This window comes from Leucoraja erinacea, chromosome 1 (genome assembly GCF_028641065.1).
Source record: "Leucoraja erinacea ecotype New England chromosome 1, Leri_hhj_1, whole genome shotgun sequence".
Classification (NCBI taxonomy): domain Eukaryota; kingdom Metazoa; phylum Chordata; class Chondrichthyes; order Rajiformes; family Rajidae; genus Leucoraja; species Leucoraja erinaceus.
The window spans coordinates 139,483,373-139,501,238 of record NC_073377.1 but is presented as its reverse complement, the minus strand read 5'-3'; the positions used below and the strand labels follow the sequence as shown (position 1 = coordinate 139,501,238).

Below are 17,866 nucleotides of genomic sequence, written 5' to 3'. Positions count from 1 at the left end.
AGATCTTTGGTTTCCTCCCACACTCCAAAGACGTGCAGGTTTGTAGGTTAATTAGATTGGTGTATGTGTAAATTATCCCTATTGTGTGTAGGATAGTGTTAATGTGCGGGGATCGCTGGTCGGCGCGGACTCGTTGGGCCGAAGGGCCTGTTTCCATGCTGTATCTCCAAACTAAACTAAACTAAGCATGGGGGCTAGGGGGCATGGGGGGAGGTTGTTTTCCTGAAAAGTGCTCTATATTTTGACTTGCATGCAACTAAACATGCAAAGCTGCATTATCTGCACATGTTTGTTTGTTAATTTTGTTCATTTTATGTTTATTACTTACTATTTTTTCACATAAAATCCAAGAGAAAATTTCATTCTGCATCTTGCATATTTGAGCAGTCATTTGTGAATTCTGTAAGCACAATCTTCCATTACTCGAATGGCTGTAATGCAGGGGTCACCTGTACTCAGGAAACCGTAAGGCTCCAATACAATACAATACGGGTTTATTCGTCACATTGCACATAAAGTGCAAGTGAAATGAATATGTCAGCAGCGATACAGTGAGAAAGAACACACAATACACAATAAAAATTTAACACAAACATCCACCACAGCATTCATCACTGTGGTGGAAGGCACAAAAATTGGCCAGTCCTCCTCCATTTCCCCCCATGGTCGGGACCAGAGTCCAGAGCCAGTCCATAGTCGGCTCTTCCCCACTGGAGACCGCGGCTTTAGGATGGTGTAGGCCGCAGGCCGACGGTCGAAGATTTAAAGTCGGAAGCACCGCAGACCGCAGGGCCGGCTGTCGAAGCTCCCCTCCAGGGGTGATGGTAAGTCCATGCCGGGCCCACGGTAGAAGTTGGCCGCGGACCGGCGGTGGATGCCCCTTCTTCCCCCGGGTCCCCCACGAGGGATCCCGGGCTGCAGACGCCGCGCCAGCTGGAGCTGTGCAGACCACGGCTTCAGGCTGCCGGCTGCCGCGGGCCAGCGGAACGGAGCACTCCCCTCCAGCGAGCCCCAGCGAGAGCTTACCCGCTCCACGACAAGAGTCCACGCTGCGCCCGCCGCAGAAGCCCCAGGCGCGTCTCCGGGAAAGGCCGCGCCGATCCTTGTTGTTAGGCCACGGGGGAGGCGACCTGGAAAAAGTCGCCTCTCCGTGGAGGAGGCGACCGAAACGGTTTCCCCCTCACCCCCCCACACAAAACACACAAAGAACCATTAAAAACATACTTCAAAACATACTAAAAAAACAAAAAAGGTTGGAGAAACAAACGGACACGCTGTTGACAGGGCGCCGGCTTGCAGTCCATGGAGCAAATTGGCTACTATTTAAATGTTGCTGCTATTTCTTTGTAGACAATGACAGTTACCAATCTGCACCCTGCAAGCACCAAAGAGTGATACAGCACATTATTTTTTCTCCACATTCCCATCAACTCTTACCCGCGCAAAATATAAAATGGCCAATTAATCTACCAACCTACATATCTTTGGAATGTGGGAGGAAACGGGAGCACCCTGAATAAGCCAACATAGTCATGGGGAGAATGTGCAAACTCCACACAGATAGCGATGGAATTCAGGATGAAACTGACACCATGCACATACATTTGAGACCCCCCCCCCCAACAATAGGAAACAACCTCCCTAAATCTATTTGTTCACCTTTTTATGTGCCTTTTGCAGTATGTCTCAAAAAAGATTACTCCTCATCTTCTAAATGACTAAACAGTCTCACTCAATTTCTCCTAACAAGGCAATCTCCACAACTCTGGGATCAAAGACTCTGAGGCAACTGTAATCATTTGTGACATGGAGACTAAAACTGCATATAACATTCCAAATGAGGAATCATCAAAGTTCTGCACAACTGCACTATATCCCTAAACGAAAACATACTTATCTTCTATAGAAGGTGCAATGTAATGCTCGCTCACAAGCACACTGCAATGTTACCTGGGGTTGCATGGCGAGTAAGTCTGTAAAAGGACTGGAATCCACAGCCTCAGCACTCAAACTGGGAATGTTACCAATTAGTGCAAGTTAGGGAGGAAATTTTGGCTTTTATCCCTTTTTGAAGCCAAGTTGTGAAAATTGTTTCAAGACTCAGCTGCTGCCCTATCAGTTGACTTTGAGAAGGACAAGAAGCTTGCTAACATTGGTTTCACCTGAAACGCCAATGTGATAATTTGATTTCTGATTCCTTGGCAGAAAATACTGAACTTAATTCTCGTATCTTTAACTTGAATGAAATTGACTGTATGGATTTTTATGGATGAAAGGTTACCTAGTCAACAAAATCATCCAGTATTCAGTCCATACCGTTACTTGTTAGCACACAGACCAGTCCTAACAAAGTGTTGGGGTAACTCACTGAGTCAGACAGCATCTCTGGAGGACATATTTTTTTCCTTATTTCCTTATTTCACAGCCTTTGGTCTTTTCATCGTTGGCCTTTGTCCATCTATCTACCAACCATTCTCCCCTGTCCTGCAGTCACCTATCACTTGCCTGGCTATGTCCTGCCCCACCTCTCTTCCAGATTTCTTCCCCCTGCTACAATCAGTAAAGGGTCTCAACCCAAAATGTCGCCTACCCATGTCCTCCAGAGATGCTACCTGACCCGCTAAGTTACTCGAGCACTTTGTGTCATTTTTTAGTAACCCAGCATCTGCAGTTCCCCTATGTCGACCAGCTTCACTTATTTATCTTATCTTGTTACACTGTAGTGTTCGGTATGAGTGTAAAAGACGACTAATCACCGCAAGGGCAAATACCACAGATTTTCCTAAATTCACAAGCAGCTGCCTGAGCAGAAAAGGGTATGTGCCTCAAACTTTAGTATAAAGAATTTATAATTAAAGATGTACTTCAAGCTGATCGGCTGTCATTGAACTCTCACTTTTGAATGGATTATTGAAATTCAGGCCATACTGTATGTTTACTTTTTATTAACTTTTCACAAGGAGAAGTTTCAAACCAGCGTAACAAAGCATTGCAAACTTCAGAAAATCTAAATGGTTCAATAGTCAGAATTCAGGCAAAGAATTGCTCTGCCACAGAGCTAGTTTTCTACATTCTGTCCCAAATAGATATCTTAATATATTTTCAAAAAATACCTTGTTGAGCTGTGAACGAAATGTTCCTAGTAATCCTCATGTCTCTGTAAATAATGGTTCTAATTCAAGACAAATGTGTGTTAAATGCAGCGTGTTGTTTAGTTTAGTTTAGTTTAAAGATACAGCGTAGAAAAAAGGTCCTTTGATTCACCAAGTTCATGCTGACGAGCAATCACCCCTACCCTAGTTCTATCCTACGCACTAATTACAGAATCCAATTAACCTACAAACCTGCACGCCTTTGGAGTGTGGGAGAAAACCAGGTCACAGGGAGAACATACAAACTCCGTACAGACGGCCGTAGTCAGGATTGAACTCGGGTCTCCACTCTACCGCTATGCCCCTCTAAATTTGTTGTTCTAGAACATTTAGAAAGATATCACACATAACACGTAACAAATAAAAGTCACTTCAAATGTTAAGACTTTTCTTTTTTATAGGCATACTGCTGTGTGGATTTAAAGATTTCAAACCGTAGATCAATTCAAAAGAAACAAAAGAAAATAAATCAGAACTGAAACTTTGTTACCTCTTTTATGAATTTCCTTTATAAATGGAGCCATTGCTATCTGCACAAAATCAGGTACATAACCGAGATCCTGTAAGAAAGGTAGATATTATTTCAGAAAACCTGTGAATAAATAATAGCTAAAAACTTTGTTCAATAATCATCAAGCAGAGGTATGCGGAAATTAAAACTTAGCACTGGATACTGACTGTTCACGCACATATATGTGTGTTTAGTACGGGTGTCAGAGGTTATGGAGAGAAGGCAGGAGAATCGGTAGAGTCAACGGTAGGCGGCGCGACTCCTGTCAGCAGCGGCCACTGCAGCCCGTCTGCGTTTTTATTATTTTTTGTCTATGTTTTTGATGTAGTTTTTGTTATTTTTTGTTGGGGTGAGTGATTTGCAGGGTTCACGTGGGGTGGGAGGGAGGGGGTAACTTTTAAATCTCTCCCGGCATGGGAGACCCGACCTTTTCTTTGAACGGGTCTCCTACATCGTTGGGGCTGCAACGAGGAGCGGCATCCAACAGGAAGAATGGGGGCTCTTTTACATTGATTAAACCCGCGCGACTAGATAACCAAGCTGAAGACTCACAAGCGCAGACTAGATAACACCGTCGCGGAGCTGGCCGAGTCCAGAGCGGGTGGAGCGGTGGTAGAGCGCTGCTGCGGCCCGACCTCCGGAGATTCGGAGGCTGCAAATGCGGGTCTGGCGGACGGGGCACCGGGAGCCCGCGGGTCCCTGGAGGCAGACCGCATTTCAGGGCTCCCGCAAACGGCGACTTCTCCCGCCCGAGTAGCGGGGTCGAAGAGCTCCTGGAGCGGGGCCTCACAGCACCGCCCCGCGCGGCTTGGAATGGCCGCGGGACTCTGCGAGCACACGCCGGGGGCTCCAACATCAAGAACCCGGTGTGCGACCTTGCACCACCCGGCGTGGCTTTAATGACCGCGGGACAATTGCCATCGCCAGCCGGGGGCTTGTGACTTATGACTCTGACATCGCTGGGGGGGGGGGGGGGGGGGGGAGAGCAGCAGGAGAGAGATACGTTTTTTTTTTTGGCCTTCCAGGGCCAGCAATGTGATGGATGTTTATGTAAATTATGTTGTGGCTCTTGGGTCTATTTGTTTGTAAGCGTATGGCTGCAGAAGAAACGTCATTTCGTTTGGACCTCAAGGGGTCCAAATGACAAATAAATTGAATTGAATTGAATTGAATTGAATGGGGTTAGGAGGGAGATATATCACTCCTATCACTTATGACCTTATATAAAACAAGAGTTGTGAAATGGTTTCTGATAACAGATCATCAACCTGAAGGGGTGAGAGATTGCAACCTACACGTGGTCTGTCCTGTTTTGACGAATGCAATCAACCCGGCGTGCACAATCAAATAAGATCAAATAGAACAAGTTGACCTACAACTTTAGGCTGTGCACGCCATACACAAGAAGAATGTTAAACGGAGACATTTTACATTGATTAAACCAAGCGCAGACTAGATAACTTGCTGAACACCTGTGCTCTGTACATTATGGTCTGTACATTACATTCTTTCCCATATCCATCTGTCTGTCCACAGCAACCTCCACTGCCAGGGCCAGGCCAAATGCAAACTAGGGGAATGGGACATTATATTCTGACCTTACAACCCAATGGCATGAACACTGAATTCTCTAATTTCATGTAACTCTGTCCCTTTCTACCCAGGCCCTCACAATCGTCTTCCAAAACCTTCCCCCAATCCTCCATGGTCCCCCTATTTTAGAGTTTCTTTCCCTCACCCAGCCACTCCATCTGTACATCACCCATACGCTCATCCAACTCGATCCCCTTGCTGCAGCAGTGTGCAAGACTTGAGCAAGATGTTGGTAAGACTGCTCTTGGGAATATTGTGTTCCGTATTGGTCACCCTACCATAGCTGAGATGCCAGGTAAGCTGGGAAGAGTGCAGAGGAGTTTTACAAGGTTCTTGCTAGGACTAGAGGGCCTGAGTTGCTGGGAGAGGATAGAGAGGCTAGGACTTTGTTGCTTGTTGCGCACGAGGCTGAGGGGTGATCTTATGAAGCGCAAGGGTCATAGATAGATGGGGTATCCTTTTTTTCCCCAGGGTAGGAACTAGAGAGCATCGGTTAAAGTTAAAGGGGAAACATTTAATAGGAAACCGAGGGGCAACGTTATCCACACAGAAGATGGTAGGTATATGAAATGAGCAGCCAGAGGAAATAATTGAAGCAGGTACAAAAACACCATTTAAAAGGCATTTACTCAGATATATGGATAGGAACAGTGGAGAGGGATATGAGTCAGGTGTGGGCAAATTGAAGTAGTTTGGATGCTGCATAAATGAGTCTGGCCGAAGAGCCTTTATCCATTCTGTGTAGGAAGAGACTGCTGATGCTGGTTTAAATCGAAGATAGACACAAAATGCTGGAGTAACCCAGCGGGTCAGGCAGCATCTCTGGAGAGAAGGCATGGGTGACATTTCGGGTTGAGACCCTTCTTCAGAATTCACCCATTCATTCCCTCTTGCACAACCGCTCCAGGATATGTCCCCTCTACTCTTTCAGTTCAAATAAAGGGTCTGACTTGAAACACCGACTACACTTTCCCTGCTGCGTTTCTCCAGCAGCTCATTTGTAACGTTGAAGGGCCTGCCCCACTTAGGCAATTTTTTTAGGCCACTACAGGCGACTAGGCTGTTGCCACATGGTCGCCGGGGTGTCGTCTGTATGGTCGTGAGTCGTCTCCTCAATCGGCCAAAGAATCGTTGCGTCTTTCTGGTCGCCACTGGATTTTCAAAATGTTGGAACATTTTCGGAGACAGGGGGCGACAGTGGGTTTAACGCCAATGAGCGTAGCTTGACTTCTCCTGACGTAGGTACTGTCGTAGTTGTCGCCAGGTTAACGTAGGTTGTCGCCAGGTGACGTAGAATGTCGCCGGTGCTGACTTCTGTTTTATTTTATTGTTCAAGTTTTATATCATAGGTGGATCCAGTCGCCGGTCTTTCGGCAACCTGCTATGACAGTTGCCGGCAGTCGCCTAAAACATAGCCGAAGTGGGACAGGCCCTTAACTGTTTTTCTCTGACCACATGCTGTCCGATTTGCTGAGCATATTCAGTTTTCTGTTTTCAATTTCCAGTTTCTGCAATGCCTTCAGAGAAAATAAATTTTGACTTTTCATGCGAGGTAGGTTCCAGAGAAAGCCAAATATCCAATCATCCTTTACGGGGCAGGACGGAAATAAAGAAAATGAAAATACAGGCAAGGGGTATTTCTGGAAGTGACCGGACACCTCTTTTTGTCCCGGAGTGGTCTACGGTTCAATAAAACCACGGCTTAAGATGTGAGAAATGGTTGAACTAGAAAATACACCACATTGACAATCTAATCCTCAGCAGCAGGATAAAGACCCTTCAATTAGGCAAGGAACTTGGATAACATCAACTTCAGGCAGAAGCAGTGGAGAAGGTTTCAAAACCTCAAGATGATGAGGGATCTTAGATGATAACCAACTTTTCTGCAACTGGTACATGTAATGTAATGGTTAAACAGACAATGTGAGCTAAAATGTAGTTGTTAGCTAAATTAGCAGCACAGCATTTCAAACCCTGCTTAGGAAAACAAGTAGATGTTTTCAAACGGGGTCCCACTACTGGCCACATCTTCCCATCTCCTCCCTTTTCGGCTTTCCACAGGACCGGTCCCTTCGTAACTCCCTAGTCAATTTGTCCCTTCCCACCCAAACCACCCCCTCCCCTGGTACTTTCCCTTGCAACCACAGGAAATGCTACACTTGTCGCTTTACCTCTCCCTTCGACTCCATCCAAGGACCCAAGCAGTCTTTCCAGGTGAGGCAGAGGTTCACCTGCACATCCTCCAACCTCATCTATCGCATCCACTGCTCTAGGTGTCAGCTGCTCTACATCGGTAAGACCAAGCGTAGGCTTGGCGATCACTTCACCCAACACCTCCCCTCGGTTCGAAATAACCAACCTGATCTCCCGGTGACTCAGCACTTCAACTTTCCCTCCCATTCCAAATCCGACCTTTCTGTCCTGGGCCTCCTCCATGGCCAGAGTGAGTCCCATCGCAAATTAGAGGAGCAGCACCTCATATTTCGCTTGGGTAGTTTACCCCACAGCGGTATGAACATTGACTTCTCCAATTTCAGGCAATCCTTGCTTTCTCCATCCTTCCCCTCCCCATCGCAGCTCTCCCACAGCCTACTGTCTCCGCCTCTTCCTTTTTCCCCCCCCCCCCCCCCCCCCCCCCCCCCTGAAGAACGGTCTCGACACGAAACGTCACCTATTCCTTTGCTCCATAGATGCTGCCTCACCTGCTGAGTTTCTCCAGCATTTTTGTCTACCTTAGATGTTTTCAAAGAATGCTTGGGCTAATTCAGAGGGACCAGTAGATCATGAGGACACCTGCGAGGTCGCTGAGATAAGCTTTGCTTTCCCAGAGACATCCGAGACTAGCTCGGTGTCCAATAGGACACATAACTCACGCCATTATGGTACCAAGGAGGATAGCTAGCTTGACACATAATCACCTGCTGTTCTTAGAGATTAATTATATAAATACATGCTTCTACCATGAGAAAAGAGCTTCACCAAGGGGAGAGAGCGAGCGAGCTTGGTGACAGCCAGACATGGAGAATCGAATACTCAGAGGGGCATGAGGCCTACGATTTTGTATTGTTACTTTATTGATAGTTGATAGTTCTTTCTGTGTTTTACTTGTACTTTGCTTTAATAAATAGTTATTTGTGCTCTTTAGCATGCGCTTTCTCCATTCATTGATCCGAATCCTTGAATCCTGCACTCATTTCATTACGGTACACCATCAAGTAAGTTCAGCCATCAATGCAGAATGTTCAAGAGAATTGGCAGGCACAGGAGATTCACATAGCAACAAGGCAAAACGTATTACTGAAAAAACAGTCGTCCCTGGGTTACATACGGCTGCACTGCTGAGAACGGAACAATAAGCTGATTTCTCCATTAGTTATATAGTAACCCATACCGTATTACTCGATGTACACTGCTACACTTAAAAAAAAAATCATCGAGTAATCACCCTAATGCTACCCATAGTTAAACAAGTATTTATACTGAATTCCATCATTAATGAATAAAATGAAAAAGTTTGATTTCTGTAAGTTAGGTCATTCATAACCCAGGGAGCCCGTATATTTTGATGGTTTCTGCAGAGTCTGATTTCATTATCTCATCACGTACCACATTGTTCATTTACAAAGACCTGAATGGGACTAATCAGTCTGTAATTACACTAACCTAGTGATTACAATTTCACTTGTGCTTTCCAGTGATCTGGAGAAAAAAATAACACTATTCCAAGCAACCATCTCTGTAAGTTGAAACCATAATGTTAATATTTTTCACTCATCCGTCTCCAGTGGCACCCTTCTTAAAACACTGAGCTTCAAAGAAACATGAGCGAAGATCGTCCAAGAATGGACTACCTGGTCCCACTAAGAGTGTGATAAGGGATAGCATTCTGGTATTCCCAATTTCCTCTGCCACCCTCCCTCCAATGAAATAATCTCTTGCATGCATTATGTACTGCAACCTGACCACATGCACGTTGTTTTTATAAAATAAACATGTTCTCACGGGTGATTTGGCTTTAGCAGCAGCGAGCAAAGACATGGTGATTTCAGACAGGTAGTCAAACACCAGGAAATCCAGGTTCCCACCAGACACCAACTGTGGAACTGAGGGGAGACAAATGAGAGTTCTTTTAAGATACATTCTTTTAATCCACATGGAGAAATGTAATATAAAATCGCTTATTAAGCACCTACCTTCACCAAAAAAGTATTCTTATGGGCCTGTCCCACTTAGGCGACACTTTAGCGATTCTTTAGGCGACTGCCAGGAACAACTTACGACAGCACCTACGAAACCTGGCGACAATCTACAACAACACCTACGTCTACCTATGACAACCTACGACAGCAAAAATTGTTGCTACTGTCGCTGAAAAATTTTCAACATGTTGAAAATTTTGCAGCAGTCGCCTGTGGTCGCCCAAAAAATTGCCGTGGGACAGGCCCATTACCATGCAGAAGGATACTGGATATTGCAACAGTAATTTTACCATGTATTTCAGTCATGCTACAAAATTGCTTGAATTTATTTTATTGAAACACTGTTGCATTCAGAACCTTTTAATTCTTTATGTTAGGTGATCAGTGGAAGTCATGTTATCATCCTACATTTTGCATAGCATGGCACTGAAAACTATGTTGAATTTTCAGGATTATAATAACACAATTAGTAATAAAAATGGGCAATATTGCTCCTCCATTTAGAAGTATAATAGCTAAGCCAATCTATGAACTTAATTCAATTTTATTGCTCGGCCTGTACTGGCAGGAGTTTAGAAGGATGAGGAGCATCTCATTGAAACTTATTGAATAGTGAAAGGTTTGGATAGAGTGGATGTGGAGAAGATGTTTCCACCAGTGTAGAAGTCTAGGTTATAGCCTCAGAATTAAAGGACGTTCTTTTAGGAAGGAGATGAGGAGGAAGTTATTTAGTCAGAGGGTGGTGAATGTGTGGAATTCTTTGCCACAGAAGGCTGTGAAGGACGTCAATAGATATTTTTAAGGCAGAGATACATAGATTCTTGATTAGTGCAGGTGTCAGGGGTTATGGGGAGAAGGCAGGAGAATGGGGTTAGGAGGAAGAGATATGTTAGCCATGATTGAATGGCGGAGTAGACTTGATGGGCCGAATGGCCTAATTCTTCAAGAATGACCTTATGAGCCCCAAATGCACTGGCTTTGACCTCCCCACCATCGAAGGGATCTATCGAACTCGCTCCCTCAAAAAGGTAGCCAGCATAATCAGAGACTCACACCACCCTGGCCACACACTCATTTCACCATTGCCATCGGGAAGAAGGTACAGGAGCCTGAAAACTGTAATGTCCAGGTTCAGGAACAGCTTCTTCCCTACAGCCATCAGGCTATTAAACACTACAATAAATAAGCTCTGAACTGCAACAGACCATTATTATTATTGTACAATATTTTTTTAATTTATTGAGTATGTTTACACACACACTGAACTTTTTTTTCTCCTGTTATGTACTATGTTTACATATTCTATTGTGCTGCAGCAAATAAGAATTCCATTGTCCTATCTGGGACATATCACAATAAAACACTCTTGACTCTTGACTTGATGATTCAGCGCACCAAGCACTCTGCATAGAGAATTCCAATAGGCCACAATCATTTGAGTGAAGAAATTTCTCCTCCTTTCAGTTTATAATAGCCAGACTCTCAGAAATATCAAGGAAATTCTCATCATTTGGTTTAATTTCACGAATCCAACTACCATTTGGATTAGTGAATGACAGTAAATGCATTCAAAAATGACAGTCAAAAAGGCCGAACAGAGGATGTACTTCCTGCGGCAGCTGAGAAAACACAATCATGCAATGATGATCCAGCGTTATACTGCCATCGTAGTCTGTCCTCACCTTCTCCATCATGGTCTGGTTTGGCTCAGCCACCAAGCACGACATCCAGAGGCTGCAGCGCATCATTCGATCAGCCGAGAAGCACTTCCCCCTGGAAGGCGACTCTGGACTGTCAAAGCCGGACATAAAAACAGCTTTTTTCCACGAGCATTAGCTCTACTCAACAGCCAAAGTCTGCAGCCTCCATGTGCTCTGGTATTTTATTTCATTCTTCATGTTTAAATTTTAATGTTTTATTTTTAATTGTCTACTGTACATCGTGTTGGTACTTGCAAGCAAAGCACCAATGCAAATTTCTTGTATGTATACATACTTGGCTAGTAAAATTTATTCACTTCAATTCAATTCAATTGTGCTAAATGAAACAGGAGACTAGGTGTAGCTTTTTACCTGTCAGAGGGCAGGTTCTTCACAGTAAATGGCAGAATCCTGGGGAGTATTATACAGCAGAAGGATGTGCAGGTATATCTTCCTTTAAAGTGGTGTCACAGGTTGATAGGGTGGTCAAGATGCTTTTGGTACCTTGCCTTTCATCAGTCAGGGTACTGAGTATTGAAGTTAGGATGTTATGTTACAGTTGTACAAAACGTTGGCGAGTTGCATTTGGTCACCCTGCTTTAGCAAGGATGCTGTTAAGCTGGGAAGAGTGCAAAGAAGATTTACGAGGATGTTGTCAGGACTTGAGGGCCTGAGCTATAGGAGATTGGGACTTTATTCCTTGAAGTGTAGGAGGAGGTGGGGTGATCTCATATATAAAATGAGCTGAATAAGATTACGAGGGGAATAGAAAGGGTAAATGCACAGTCTTTTACTCTTTAGTAGGGGAATGAAGAACCAGAGGACATAGGTTTAAGGTGGGAGGGAAAAGATTTAATGGGAACCTGAAGGACAACTTTTTACACAGAGTGTGCTGGGTATATGGACAAGCTGCCAGAGGAGGTATTTGAGACAGGTACTATAACAACACTGAAAAAACCTTTAAACAGATACATGGATATGAAAGGTTTAGCGGGATGAGGGCCAAACACAGGCAGGTGGGACAAGTGTAGATGCTGCATCTTGGTGGGTATGGGCAAGTTGAGCCATGTCATGCTGTAGGACTCTATGATCCTTTGACTCTAACTCAGTGACTGGAAATCTGTGTGGAGTAATGTGCCACAAGATTCATTGGGACTCCAACTGTTTACATAGAACATAAAACAGTACAACAAGGCGTGGTCCCTTCGGCCCACAATGTTTATGACAAACTCGATGCCAAGTTAAATCTGCTTGCGCATGATCCATATCCCTTTATTTACTCAAGAGAGTTTATTGTCATTTGTCCCTGATCGGACAATGAAATTCTTGCTTTGCTTCAGCACAACAGAACATAATAGGCATTGACTACAAAACACATGAATAAATAAACTGATAAAGTACAAATAACAAATAATGGGTTATTAATGTTCAGAGTTTTGGCCGAGCCAGGTTTAATAGCCTGATGGCTGTGGGGAGGTAGCTATTCCTGAACCTGGTCGTTGCAGTCTTTAGGCTCCTGTACCTTCTACCTGAAGGTAGCAGGGAGATGAGTGTGTGGCCAGGATGGTGTGGGCCTTTGATGATACTGCCAGCCTTTTTGAGACAGCGACTGTGATAAATCCCCTCGATGGAAGGAAGGTCACAGCCGATGATGGATTGGGCAGTGTTACTACTTTTTGTAGTCTCTTCCTCTCCAGGACGCTCAAGTTGCCGAACCAAGCCACAATGCAACCGGTCAGCATGCTCCATGCTTCTCCATATCTAAAAGCCTATCGTATCTGCCTCCTCCACCACTTCTGGAAATGCTTACAAGGCCCCCACCATCTGTATATAAACTGCACCCAAGTCTCCATTAAACTTTCCCCTTATTGCCTATTAGTTATGTCCTCCTGTGTTGGATGTTTCCACCCTGGTAAAAAAAGGTTCTGACTGTCTACCCTATCTATGCCTCTCATAATGATATTGTCGCTCTACGTTCCAGAGAAAAAAAACAAAGTTTATCCAACCTCTCCCCGTAGGGAGAGCTTGGATAAACCCTCTAATCCAGGCAGCATTCTGGTAAACCTCCAAAACCCTCTAATCCAGGCAGCATTCTGGTAAACCTCCTCTGCACCCACCTCAAACCTCTACATCCTTCCTGTAATGGTGTGAAGAGAATGCAATACTAAAAATGCGGCCAAACCAAAGTCCTAATTACTGTTATCCACATTAACAATGTGCATATAAATGCAAGAGATACAGTTTGCAGATGACACAACATGGACGATGAACTTGATAATATGGAGGTTAGTTGTACATTACAGGAGATATTGATTTTCTGGCAAGATGAACAGAGCAAAACACATTGAATTTTACTCTCACAACTGTGATGATGCACTTTGGGATGACTAATAAGGATAGGACATACACACTGAATGATCAGATCCCAGACGTTACTGAGGAGCAGAAGGACCTTCATCCAAGGATCTCTGAATGGTCACAACACAGATGGGCAGGATTGTGTAGCAGGCTGACAGCATACCTGAATTCCTTAGCTGGAGCATGGATTGTGTCAGGAGAGGTATATATACACAACTCCAGAGAGAGGGAAGAAAGTGTGGGGGGGGGGGGAGAGAGAGTGGGGAGAAGAAAGGAAAGGGGAGGAAGAAGGGGGGGGTGAAGGGGTAGATGGGGGGAGAAAGGTGGGGGAAGGAAGGGGTTGGGGAGGAATGGTGGGGGAAGAATGGGGGCGTACAAGGGTGGTCAGAAAAAGGGGGGTGTAAGTGGAATACGGACATTTCTTGATAGTATTATCTGATTTGGTTAGATAGCAAGAAAAACAAAGCTTTTCATTGCACATCGGTGAACGTGACAATAAACGTAAATACTAGTTTGTTATCCCAAGTTGGCATCCACTACCTACACATGTGGGACATTTGCAAAGGCCAACTAACTGACAAACCCGCGCGTCTTTGGCATGTGGGAGGAAACCCACGCAGTCACAGCAAACTGCACATAGGCAGCACCTGAGGTCAGGAGCAAACCTTGATCCCCTACACTGTGAGGCAGCGGCTCTTCCAGCTGCGCTGCTCTGCTGCCCCACAGTGGTTGGGAAATGCTTAGGAAGGAACTGCAGATGCTGGTTTACACCAAAGATAAATGTGTAGGAAGGAGCTAAAGATGCTGATATACACCGAAGATAAAATGTGTAGGAAGGAACTGCAGATAAATTGCATAGTAAGGAAATGCAACTGCTGGTTTCATCATGGCCTGGTTCGGCAACTTGAATGCCCAGGAGCGAAGAAGACTGCAAAAAGTGGTAAACACTACCCAGTCCATCACGGGTTTTGACCTCCACATCATCAAAGGGATTTATCATAGTTGCTGCCTCAAAAAGGCAGCCATCATCATCAGAAACCCACACCACCCCTGGCCACACACTCATTTCAGCCCTGCCATCAGGAGGAAGGTACAGGAGCCTGAAAACTGTAATGTCCAGGTTCAGGTACACCTTCTTCCCTGCAGCCATTCGGCTATTAAACACTATAACCTCAAATAAGCTCTGGACTACATAAACTATTATTGTTATTATTGCACTATTATTGTTTGTTTGTTTTTATGTGTACGTATGCAAGCGTGTGTATATACAAACACTGAACTTTTTTTTCTCTCTCATTTATTATAATGTTTGCAGGGTACTATGTTTACATATTTTGCTGTGCTGCTGCAAGTAAGAATTTAATTGTTCTATCTGGGACATATAACAAGAAAACACTCTTGACTCTCTTGGTTTACACCTCACATTTTGCCTGGGCATCTTACAACCCAGCAGTGTAAAAACTTATGTATCTAACTTCAAGTAACCCTTGCTTTCCCTCTCTAGTTTACTGACTAGTTTCACCGTCCTTCTTGGTTCTTGGTTTCTTGATCCTCCAAAATATTCCAAATTAAATTTAAACTGGAGTTTCTGATTAATTTTACAGATTGCATGTCTGCTTGTCACCTTCCCCTCAACTAACAAGGTACACATTTCCTTGATTATCGTCTGCTGTGATATGTGTAGGAACTGCAGATGCTAATTTACACCGAAGATAGACACAAAATGCTGGAGTAACTCGGCGGGACAGGCAGCATCTCTGCTTTGAACTGTCATTTTCACACCGACCCTTCCATATCTCGGTGTCTTCCTCTCCCCTGACGCTCAGTCTGAAGACCCGAAACGTCACCCATTCCTTCCCTCCATAGATCCTGCCCGGTCCCGCCGAGTTACTCCAGCATTTTCAGTGTTGGGAAACGCTGCTCTTGTTTTTTTGTTTTGTTTTTGGATAAAACAGGTTCGTGTATAATAACTAACTGGCCGGTTAGAAGTTGTGCAGGGAGTCTGCAAAGGGCCCAGTGGCCGTCTCCTCACCCGAGGTTGCAGACGGCTATGTATTTGGAAGGGGGGGTGGGGGTCGTGTATAACTAACTGGCCGGTTAGAAGTTGTGCAGGGAGTTTGCAAAGTGTCCAGTGGCCGTCTCCTCACCCGAGGTCGCAGTGTCCCCCCAGAAGCCGGAGGCGCAGGCGAGCCGCACGGGTCTGGGCCCGGCCTCCGTTACCAGGCAGCGCCTGCCCGGCCAACGGGCGCTGGAACGCTGGTCGCCAAATGCCCGGGCCCGGGCCGCCCGCCAAGGCCTCAGTCGACGCCAGCAACACCATCGGTTCATCGCCTCCTTCCACTTAAAGCGCCGTCAGGCGTGTACAACCCGTCAAAACTCCGACCAACTCGTCTCTCTCTTTTTGTCGAGAGAACAATTTGCAGCGACAAGGCCGCAACTGCGTGGACTCTGTACAGCCCTGGTTCGGCGGTAATGAATCTTTGCAAACGGTAGATGGCAGCTGCAAACCAAAGATCTTATTTGCTTCGCTATAAGATCTTTGCTGCAAACTAGTATCTTTGATGCAAACTTCCCCAGGCATTGCTTTTGTAAATCCTGAGTATGAATGGGCAACCTGTGCGCTGTGCTTCAGTGATGATAATCTGTAGGAAGGAACTGCAGATGCTGGTTTACACTGAAGATAGACACCAAAGTGCTGGAGTAACTCAACAAGTCAGGCAGCATCAAAGATACTAGAGGAGTATCTTTGGGCAGCATCTCTGGAGAAAACGATTAGGAGATGTATCGAGCCCTGACCCTTCTTCAGACTGACAATAAATGGTGATGACTTTAAATCTGAAGAAAGGTCTCCACCATAGAAACATTGAAAATAGGTGCAGGAGTAGGCCATTCGGCCCTTTGAGCCAGCACTGCCATTCAATATAATCATGGCTGATCATCCAGAATCAGTACCCCATTCCTGCTTTCTCTGCGTATCCCTTAATTCCGTTAGCCCTAAGAGCTATATCTAACTCTCTCTTGAATACATCCAGTGAATTGGCCTCCATTACCTCTGTGGCAGAGAATTACACTGATAAAGCAGATTTCCACAGAAACGCTACTTATTCCTTTCCCCCATAATTGCTGCCCGATCTGCTGAATTACTCCAGCTTGTTGTACCTATCTTCATCATATTCTGGAGACTGGCCACACAATAATTCACATTAGCCATGTTTTCAAGAGACCATCATCAGCATAGACACAAAATGCTTGAGTAACTCGGCAGGTTGGGCAGCACCTCTGGAGAAAAAGGAATAGGTGACTTTTCGGGTCGAGATTCTTCTTCAGACTGAGAGTCATCAGCATTGCTTGGCACAATCTTTCCCATTAGAGGGCAGGGTGTTATTCAGGACTGGGAGAGTGTAAAAGGAATAAAACAAAAAACCCACTAGGTCGTTCAATGCTGAATTTGTTTAAGTACGATAATTCGGCCATCGAAATTGAAATTCTGGACAGACTGCATACACTGTATGGAGTGAAAGGCAGGTCCAGAACTGACTGTCAGCACCAGTAGGGCCCGCTGCTGCTTGTTTTTACTACAATGAAGGCAGAAGTTAATTCTGTTATTTTGCTTTCTGTATTCTAATCCTCTAATCAGTTTTCTGACCTGGTCAAGCTGACAATTAAGTAAATCTTGCAGCTTATTTCAGTCATGTTTATTCTGTTTTCTTTGTAGGCTTAAGTCACAGGGTTTTTAGGCTCAGTACCTCCAGCGCTTTAAAATACCTGCTGTATGTTGGCCATATATCAGAAATATACAAGGAGTAAGGAATCACTGCTGCTGAATAGACCGTGAGTTTTGTGCCCAGTTTGATGGCTTGATCTTTAAACGCCCATTTCCTCTGATGACTAAATGTTCTGCTGCCACTTTGAAAGTGAAGATGAGTTTCATCATAGATATCTGCCTGCACTGAGCAACAGCTGTTAAGATATAGGAAGTGGTCCATGTTTTCCATGGGATGGAGTGCAGTACCACGGGGGCAGAAGGACAGATTAAATTTGTTTTTTGGATCTTGAGTGTAAGGCACATCAACTCCTACACTTCAGTGAAGGAGCTGATGATAACTTGGAGATTGGCCTAAAAATACACAAATACAAACGTGCAAGAGTTGTCTGCATATTGCAACAAAGCTGCTGATGTTAGGATGATCTTGGTTCTGATGTGGATATGTTGAGTGAACAGTTTCCCATTGGCCCTGTAAATTAGTTCCACTCCAGTGGGAAGCCTGTTGGAGGTAAGATGCAAGAAAGAGGTTAAGAGGTGTTGGGGGTTATGATGAAACCTTGTATATGTCATGAGAATATACAATGCTG

The 17,866-nt window shown here is 44.8% G+C and overlaps 1 protein-coding gene across 2 annotated transcripts in view; it reads right to left on the bottom strand.

Moving 5' to 3' along the window:
• The window catches only part of lratb.1 (lecithin retinol acyltransferase b, tandem duplicate 1), a 164,346-nt gene extending 147,229 nt beyond the window's left edge, over positions 1–17,117 (bottom strand). Inside the window, exons 1-3 of one of the 2 annotated variants that reach the window (XM_055644456.1) lie at positions 15,661–17,117; positions 9,259–9,359; positions 3,643–3,712 (exon numbers count right to left, since the gene is read on the bottom strand). In XM_055644456.1, coding sequence (XP_055500431.1) covers positions 3,643–3,712; positions 9,259–9,359; positions 15,661–15,841 — 352 coding nt within the window. In that variant the 5' untranslated portion in view covers positions 15,842–17,117. The remainder of the gene's footprint in view (positions 1–3,642; positions 3,713–9,258; positions 9,360–15,660) is intronic. The other variant, XM_055644448.1, reaches the window with a different exon arrangement.
• Between the last annotated feature and the right edge of the window lie 749 nt (positions 17,118–17,866).